General features: G+C 38.1%; 3 protein-coding genes across 7 annotated transcripts in view; 1 reads left to right on the top strand and 2 right to left on the bottom strand.

Moving 5' to 3' along the window:
- Positions 1 to 1,243, bottom strand: part of Evi2b (ecotropic viral integration site 2B) — a 9,060-nt gene extending 7,817 nt beyond the window's left edge. For 2 of the 3 annotated variants that reach the window (XM_028759214.1, XM_028759212.1), the window contains exon 1: positions 1,099 to 1,242. The gene's annotated coding sequence lies outside the window, so the exon portion shown is untranslated. Of the gene's footprint in view, positions 1 to 1,098 lie in introns of all 3 variants that reach the window. The other variant, XM_028759215.1, reaches the window with a different exon arrangement.
- The window catches only part of Nf1 (neurofibromin 1), a 244,273-nt gene that overhangs the window by 186,439 nt on the left and 48,451 nt on the right, over positions 1 to 9,383 (top strand). The window lies entirely within an intron of this gene.
- Evi2a (ecotropic viral integration site 2A) lies at positions 5,217 to 9,279 on the bottom strand. 2 transcript variants are annotated; one of them, XM_028759217.1, is made up of 2 exons: positions 9,033 to 9,279; positions 5,217 to 7,276 (listed from the first exon to the last, which is right to left on the bottom strand). In XM_028759217.1, exon 2 carries the CDS (start codon positions 6,512 to 6,514, stop codon positions 5,792 to 5,794), a length of 723 nt encoding a protein of 240 aa, XP_028615050.1. In that variant the 5' UTR covers positions 6,515 to 7,276; positions 9,033 to 9,279; the 3' UTR covers positions 5,217 to 5,791. The 2 variants fall into 2 exon arrangements, with proteins under 2 accessions (XP_028615050.1, XP_028615049.1); XM_028759216.1 differs by having other exon boundaries at positions 5,217 to 6,459.

Here is a 9,383-nt window from a genome sequence, read left to right as displayed (position 1 = left end):
TATGAAAGTTATGTTGATGAAGTATTGAAATAGGGACTAACCCACTTCCAAATTATTTTTTTTCAAGGATTGCAGGCCTTTGGAAGCTCAGTGCATTTTTATTTATTTTATTTGTAATTGTTCCATTTAGTCACAAGGCAAGTATCTTTTTGTATATACTAACAAGTTTTTACAAAATGTTCTTTCTGTGGATGTTTCTTTCTGTTTACATTCTTCACTAACAGGTCAGCTCAGAGTATGTGGCATAAGCACATAGGTGATGTGAATATACACATACCCATTTTATCATATTTTTGCCTTATGGAACTTTTAAAATGACATATAATAGTTATGTGTCATAAGTATTACTTAAATATAAATTTTATTTTATACAAAAAAACATAGTAAGTATCCATCTAATTTCTCTTTAAGTTAAAACAAAGGTGACCGTTCATGATTTATAAACTAAAAGGTTTAGACAAAAATAATTTACACCAGTCATGGTAGTGAAGTACTTGTGAAGTCGAGACAGAAAGAACTGAGTTAGAGGCCAACCTGGTTTACATGTAAAAACACTGACTAATTTTTTTTCTTTAAATAATGGAAAAAAACTGATGAAATCATCTAAATCTATATGAGTAGAAAGTCTGTGTAGAAAATAAATTAGACTCTGTTCCTTCTCTTTACTATAGTGCCAGAGACCAAACCCAGGGCCTTATACATGTTATATAGATTGTGTTTCAAAATAAGGCTCTGCCCCAGCCCTAGAATTTTTAAACAATATTTTAGAGATTGTAAATTTAGTCAAAACCTGTAGAATTTAATTTTATTTTTAACTCTTGGCTTATTTAAAATTATTAAAGTGATGTTAACAAGTATTTTGACTGAGTAAACTTCAAAGGGCTAATAATATTAAAACCTTGATAAAAATCTTTCAGACAATATCAACTCTGAATATAAGTTTATAAAATTCTGCACAGCAGAGCCACAGAAACTTTCTATAGACATCCTTAAACTGTCAAGAACTGAATTCAACTAACTGTAAAACACTAATGATATTTCGGTTTTTAAAATAAATAAGCAAAACAGAGATCAGAGGGCCTGTGTCGGTGTGCTTACCTGTGAATGTCTTTCGCAGAATGTAAATTCTTGTTCTAACAGGACATGTTGGTGATTTGGCTGAGAAAGCAAAGGGGTGTTCCAGTGAAGATTAAAAATGGTCCTCTAGCACACTGAGATGGCTTCTGTGCAGCAGAGGAAGTTTATCAATAGCACTTACAGGAAGTGCAATATGCCACAGAATGACTAAGAAGTGTGCTCCTTCAACACAGCTTATTTTGAAACACAATCTATATAACTTAAATGCTTGTAGCTGATGTTTGTAGCTGACCCCTTACTCTCTTGTCATGTGGTTATATAATCTAAAAATTTAGGACGGTGTCTTGCCTAAGAAATTATATATTCTGAGGTAAATTCTGAGGGAGATTTCTTTTTTTTTTTAAAGATTTATTTTTATTGTATGTATGTGAGTACACTGTTGCTGTCTTCAGACACACCAGAATAGGGCATCAGATCCCATTACAGATGGTTGTGAGCCACCATGTGGTTGCTGGGAATTGAACTCAGGACCTCTGGAAGAACAGTCAGTGCTCTTAACCACTGAGCCATCTCTCCAGCCCCTGAGGGAGATTTCTTATTGGAAGAAATGAGTGTTGTTTGGATCTTCTGCAAGTCAATGCCCTTCTTAGTCACCATTTCCTCCTCTGAAGAAATAGTACCTTGGAATATTGCAAGCACTAGATAAGGTGATGCCTCACATGATAGGTAAGCAGTACTTGTGAGTGTTATTCCTTCATTGACAGCACCCAAGGAAAGTATAGGCAGAGCATAAGTAAAAGTATAGTTAGGTTAGTCTCACCAATTTGATTTTGGTACTGTGGGTTACACATACTAGGCACGACTCTGCTAATGTGCTGTATGTTTGCCCGAATGCTTCCTTTAAAAAGAAGACATTTTTAGTTTTATATATATGTATGCCACATATGCATGAGTGCCCTCTGTGGCTAGAAGAGGGTTGAGGACCCCCAGAAGCTGAGATGCTCTTAGTGGTGAGCTGCCTGGACACAAGTGATGGGCATCCGAACTCAGTGCACTCCTTAACTATTAAGCTGTCTCTCCAGTCCCCCTAATACTTTCCAAATAAGAAATTGGCTAAGCCAAGTCTATTAAAGAGTATGAGTGTCTCTGAAGGAAAGTTTCTTTAAGTAGGTCTTTCTCTAGCCTCTTCCTCATCTGAAAAGTGAAAATTGCAATCCCTAACTTATTATGGGATGTAAATAAATGTAAACACCTCCTGGGTGTGCAGTATAGCAGATACAGTAAAAGCCAACATGTGGATCAGTGTCCCTAGTCACTGCCAAGGAGCATATATTACTATGACTTAGTTCTTAACTTGAAGGGACTTAAAAGTAATAGAATGTAATAAAATGTTATAAACAAACTTTTTATTTGGGGGGGGAATGGGATAAAGCTTTGGGTTTTTTTTTTTTTTTTTTGAGAACAGGATGTCATTGTATAACCTAGACTGGCCTTGAACTGTCTCCCTATTTCAGCCTCCCAAATGCTGGGATTACAGGCTTGTGCCACCACCACACCCTGCTGTTACAAAGCTTTTAATTTACTTTTAAATCTTTAGATTAAGATGATTATTATATCCAGGAATAGAAAATAAAAATGGTTTTGTTCAAAAATAACTTAGGAAATTTTGACTCTGTAGACATCTTTACTCTTTTTTTCATAAGTTCCCATTAAGATGTCATTCTTAGGATATGTGTTTAAAAATCAAGTATTGAGTAATAGATTTTAGATATTCCTGAAGTACATAAAAGTCTTCTGTTTTATTTGAAAATATTTGACAAATATGTTTGATATGGAAGGAATTTCTTAGTCACTTTCTGTCCTTAGAAAGAGGTTATTTTGTTCTGATTTCCTCTGACAAGTATTTGTTTATAACAGTTAGCTCTATGAGGATAGCTGAGTTATCATCCGCCGTCTGCCACCCAGCTTCATCTTTAATATGCAGAAAATGGGAGCACTGTCCGAAGTCATTTCCAGTCAGGGCTGTTTTACCCCTGAAAAGACTAGCAAAGTCTGGCATAATGATGTGTGCCTGTAATCTCAGCATTTTGGAGGTGGAACAGGAGACTCTGGTGTGTTGGAGATCATCAAACAGCGTGACTTTGAGGCCAGCCTGAGTTACAGAACAAACAAAACCCCTCACTCCACCCACAGACCTTCTAACAGCAAAAGGACTAGAGCAGAGCAGTCAGAAGAGATGTAAGAGAAAGAAAGATACTGGTCCGAGGGGCTGCTCGCCCTTGCGTGCTTTAGTTTTCATTTTGTCGACATTTTGCTTTATCTGTTGTAAAGTGGTTATGATTTACTGTTTAGGGAGATGAACTTTTTTTTAACTAGTAGTAAATTCATGAAAAAATTGGTATCAAGCAGTTAAGAGCACTGACTGCTCTTACAAAAAACCAAGTTCAGTTCCCAGCACCCACATGACAGCTCACAACCATCTATAACTCCAGTCCCAGAGAAGATCTGGTGCCCTCTTCTTGCACCAGACACATATGTAGTGCATAGATACATTTGCAAGCAAAATACCTATACACATTAAAAAAGAAAGAAAATAATTTGATTTCATCTGCCCCTTAACACAGAGTTTATTTAAAGATGTAACCCCGAATTTAAAGTAACAGAATTTGACAGAAGTGAATGTGATGGTTAAGGGTAACACCATCTAGGGAGTTAGGAAGAAACACTCAGAACTTGACCTAAGAGTCAGCTCATTATTACTGGACTCAGATGGAGGGCATGGGAATTAGGTATTGACATTTTTATTTGGTTCTGATGTATAGCCAGGATGCATAGCAAATTAAGAGGGAAATGTTAAGGGGCTAGAGGGATGGCTTAATAGTTAAAGGCACTTGCTCTTATAGAGAACACAAGTCTAACACCCAATTGGCAAGTCACAGCTGTCTGTAACTGCAGTTTCAGGGGATCTAACACCATTTTCTGGCCTTCAAGAGTACTGCATAAACATTGTGCATAGACATACATAGAGGCAAAACACTCACATAAAATAAAAATAAATCCTTAAATTTTTAATAAAGGAACATACTGGGCTGGAAAGATGGCTCAGAGGTTAAGAGCACATACAGGGGTCTTGAGTTCAATTCCCAGCAACCACATAGTAGCTCATAGCCATCTATAATGAGATCTGGTGACCTCTTCTGACCTGCAGGCATACTTGCAGACAGAATGCTGGATACATAAATAAATACATTCATTCATACATAATATACATATACATACATACTTACTTACTTACATATATACATACATACATTTCTTTTTTTAGAAAAAGGAACATACTGCTCTTGCAAAGACCCAGGTTTAGTTGCCAGTACTCGAATCAGGTGGTTCACCATCACCTGTAACTCCAGCTCCAGAGCAATGTTGAATAAACTAGATTCTGTGAGCACCTGTACTTGTAAATGTGCACACACACACACACACTTCACTTTCTTTTATTTATGCTGCTCTGGAGAGTAAATGTCAAATTTGATCATTTATATGTTACTTAGCAAATTTACACTCTAAACATTAGCCAATTTTAAGGCATTTGTTATGGTTTGTTGTTAATGCTTAAGACAGGATTGCACTGTGCAGGCCAGACTAGCCTCAAACTCAGAAGCCTCTGATTTGAGCTTCCAAAATGTTGAGAATACAGGTGTGTGTTACCACACCTGGCTGGTGTTTTTTTATTAATCTTCTAGTAAACTGTGTATACAAAATATAAATGTTACTCTTTTTTGAAAAGTTACTTTATGTATATGAATGTTTCATGCATATGTGTTTATGTTTGTGTACCATATGTATGCCTGGTGCCCAAGGAAGCCAGGATCCCTTGGAACTGGAGTTGCAACCAGCTCTGAGGCTTGTGTGAGTGCTGGGAATAGAACCAGGGTTCTTTTGAAAAATAGTCAATGCCTTCCTTCCTTCTGAGCCATCTCTCCAGTCCTTTCAAATGTTATTCTTGAACACTAAAACATGTTTGTATTTATTCATAGCCTTCTGTTGTGGGTGTGAATCTCATCTATTTTGGTTGTGTTGTTTTTTCTTATTTTTATAACATATTCTAAAACAACCTAAATGAAAGATACATAGTCAGCTTTGTTCTAAAGTCTGTCTTCATTTATTGTACAAAATTAAATTTTAATGTGTTATGTGTAGGTGAAAAGCACTTTTGTCTTGTGCCATATGTAAAGGTAAAGAGATGTAGCCTAACATTAGCTGTGCTAAGATACCAACTGGTACAGGTTCTATCTTATCCAGTGAGAATGTACCATTGCATTACACAGTTGAATTCTACACGTTAGGAATTTGACTTCTGCTAGGCATTGTGGCATCTGCTTGGCTATAAGGGCTTAATAGAACTCTTCCAAGTTCAAGTACATTCATACAGAGGTCATTCACTGCAGAACAGGAGTATTTAGTTACTTCATGTTATTTCTATTAGTTTCTTCCGCTTCTGTTGTTTTATTTTCTCCAAATATATGAAATATGAAACAGAAATAAAACTTCAGCAGGCATACATCTCCCTTCCTGGTCTGTTTGATGCTAAACAAACAGCATGTCAGACTTTTGATCATCTGAGCAAACACGGATGTGAAATACCACCAGCCAGCTTTATTTTTAACTCAGCCTTCCTCGTTGCTGCTTTGTATTTCCCTTTCCAGACCATGGCCTAGTTGAGTTTTTCAGTTCCTTCTTCATGCTTCCTTTCCCTGGCAGCTGTAAGCACACCAGTGGATTGCATCAGGAGGTTTGGGCCTGTGAGCTCCTTTGCTCTTTTCCAAGTGTCCGATTCAGCAGTCCAGAGCCCACTGCTTGCCAGAAAGTCACCATTGCTCCGAGGCTGGCGCTTGCCTACTTGCTTTGACCTTCTGAGAGATGAGACTTTGTTTGCCAGAACCACAGTTGATAGAAACAGAAAGGTACAGATAAGGAAAAGCACTGCAATCACAATTAAGCAAATTAGCATGGCTGTGTTGCTGGTGTTATCACAGGCTTCCTTTTTAAAAGTTTCCCCCTGACTTTTGATCTCTGCTGTTGGAGAACAGTTTTTGAAGGGTGTGGAGGACTTGAGTGTAGATGTAGGCACAGTGGGAGATGATACAGGCTTGTCTGTGGCACTCACCTTGTGACCCACTGCAGGAGTGACAGGGTTTGTGTTCTCACTCAGATGACTTCTTGTGCTGTTTTGATTAATGGAACCTGAGGCATTGATACTGTTAGCCCACAGGTGTGTATAGTTTGCTTTTGTTCCAGGAGATGAGGACCACACTGTTGTCATCAGGAAAACAAGATGCAGGTACTGTCCTGTGTGCTCCATGCCTACAGGTATGCTGGTATCTGTTGAGACAGCAGTATCAATTGTTAGTTTGTGGAAGAACAGTGTCTGGCACATGTGGTAATTGTAGATAATTGGCTGTACTTGAGATAGCACAAGGACACCAGAGATCCATGCCTACCTTTTGCTATTGGATTCTTCTCAAGTGAATTTGTTACTTTGTTTTTTAACTGAATTTTCATTCCTGTTCTTAGATTGTACATAAAAATTAAAAATTTTGTTGTACATTCTGATGCTATAAGTTAGCATTACAAATATGTTGACCATGTTTAACCTTACACCATAGCTGTACATATTCTCCCTTTTAAGGTAGTACCCTGGACCTCAGCTTGTAGTCAGATGCTTCTGCTTTTGTGCTCATGCTTCCTCTTTGAAGGCTCCTTCTTACGGAAGTGTCCACCGTCTGAAAAGCATGCCCTCATCTTGAAGTAAAGGAGAAGGTGGCCTTGAAAGTTTTGTTTCAAGCTTAAAAAGATATCACAAGTGGCTTTTCTTTTGTAGGAGAGGTAGGGTAGAGGTTTGGAACCTGAGAGTGAGTGTACGTCAAGTGAGAATTTGAAATGCTGTTAGTCTTTCCAGTATGATGTTAAGCAACCTGAGGATTCTGGTTCTAGAATGTAGCCTTGTGGGCATGGCTGACTCCCTCTATTGCTGTAGCTGACTATGTCTTTCTAAATAGCAGAGGCGTAGTGCTTCTCTCAGCCTAGAATCAGGAAAGCAAAAGACTTCTTTTGCACTCAGAAGTATATCAGTCAAAGGTGGCCACCCCTGTTGTCATTTTGTAACTGACATTTTTTTCTCCCTTATTTTAACAGAAATCTACAAAAGAAATTATAGAGAAAATGAAAAGGAATCACTCATCAGGCTCCTGGGGCCCTAGAACACAGTGTCTAAGTGTGAGCAGTTCATTTTAACATTAGAAGGCTGGGCGCCCAGTCTCAGCCTTGTGCTAGCTCATGCTCAGCCCTCATCCTACCCCTCCTCCCCAAAACTGAAGCTTAGTTTGGGGCTCAGAGCTTCCTAGAAGCCAGTGCATAAAAGGACAAAATTCTGTTCTTAGCTCTTGTTATCGACCATCTGCTTAGCGATCTCCCTGGGGCTGTCATGTCTGCCCCAAGTACAGCTAACCTAGCAAGAGACATTTTGGTTACACCTTTAGTGAAGTGAGTTGTTTCTTCTCTTTAAAAGATCAGCCTATCTCCGCCTCGTGAGTTCTGGGATCAAAGGTGGGTAGCCAGGACCAGCTTAGGTATTTATAATACTACACTAGTTCTCCAGAGTAACTCTTGAAAGAATATTTTATTCAGAGCATAAATGAGAGGAGACTAGATTGTTCTAAGAATTAATGAGTATAGTTGTCTTATTAGGAACCCTATATGTTTTATAGATGCTACTTTCAAACTTGATTATATGGAGGAGGGTTTTTGTTTTTGTTTTCAGATCTAGGTTAGGGCCTAAGATTCTGTCTAAACTACTCCCAAGTGGTACAGACACCACCTTGCTAGTCACACTTGAGCCAGGGAGGTTTACTGTGGTATAATATATGCCATTCGACCATATTGGAATGCTGATAAACACAGAAGTTGAGATTAACAGATGAGATACACTAAGTTGCACGGACAAAAATAGCATATACTAAATAATGCTAATGAGAAACTATGTTTTGATTAATATTTTATACTAAGAGTGGAGAGGGGGAAAATCCCTAGTGTTCTGGGATCCAGATCACTACTGGGATTATGACTGTTAGTAAACGCTTAAAGATACAGACCACTGACTTTTGTGTGATAGTATTCAGCTTTAGTCTTCAGTTGAATGATAGGATTCTCTGGATACTTTATAAGTCAGTCACATACACCCCCCCCCAAAAAAAAGCACTTTAAATTGATTTAGTAAGAAATGTCCATCCTTTTCTACCAGAGTAGACTTACGCATTCAGTGTTAAAATGACTTAGTGTAGGTTATTATAATTACATGAGTTCATTCACAGTGCAGTACACATCACATTATTCTACATGCTAGCAGTGTACCGCAGGACGACATAATAGGTCTGCTGTTGATTGTCTTCAGCCAGATGTGCTGTCATGCCCCAGTAAACAAGCTGCTGGCAAAATGCGACTCTTTATTTTGCTCACAACTGCCTGAGAATAGAAACTGTTTCTATATCTCTGTTTTATGCCCCAGAGGCCAGGTTGGGTTAGCAAGGTTTTGATTTTCTGGTTTTGTTTTTTGTCTCATCATTTTTAGTCAGATTTGTAATGCCTAAGCTTTAATAATAAGAATGTATTTCCTTAATTTAAAAACAAAACCAAAAAGCCAAAGCTTTTCAAATCATTTGAGTACAAACTCAAGATCTTCCTCATCCTGATTTAAAATTCCATATTAATAATTATAAATTTTCCTAGCTCTAATTGGTTATGCTGTTTATTTAATTTTTCATAATGGAATAGAAAACACATAACAATTCTACATTGTTAGATAGATATATGTATACATCTTTGAAAAAGCACTTCCTCTCCACTAACATGAACAGTTATAAGTGGGAAGGAATAAGAAAGCCACATGTGCGACCTACCTTACAGAGCGCTCTGTCCCAACCTTTACTTAATAAGCCACTTCTGTTCTTCTCTTCTTATTTTAAGTAGAATAGTTTGGAGACTATGAAACTTAAATCCGCAGGGGTTTTTAAAGAGGATATGTACAGCTAGCTTTCCACTTTTAAAACCAAACCACAGATGACACATTTCCTTTCCGCTGCAACTCAAACACATGTCACGGGGAAAAGCAAAGACTGACTTGTCCAGTTGGCAATGGGATGACAAGAGGCTTTGTAGCACCAGTCTCCTCCCCTAGAATGGGGAGGGCGTTCACGCTCTCTCTCTTTCTCCCTCTCCGTCTCCCTCTCCCTCTCCCTCTCCCTCTCCCT

This window comes from Grammomys surdaster, unplaced genomic scaffold (assembly GCF_004785775.1).
Source record: "Grammomys surdaster isolate TR1022 unplaced genomic scaffold, NIH_TR_1.0 126278, whole genome shotgun sequence".
Taxonomy (NCBI): Eukaryota; Metazoa; Chordata; class Mammalia; order Rodentia; family Muridae; genus Grammomys; species Grammomys surdaster.
The sequence above is the reverse complement of the archived record's forward strand: the minus strand, read 5'-3'. Positions and strand labels throughout refer to the sequence as shown.

Coding starts and splice junctions, on each gene's coding strand:
- Evi2a (XM_028759217.1), bottom strand. CDS start 6,514: ATGTGCCAGACACTGTTCTTCCACAAACTAACAATTGATACTGCTGTC.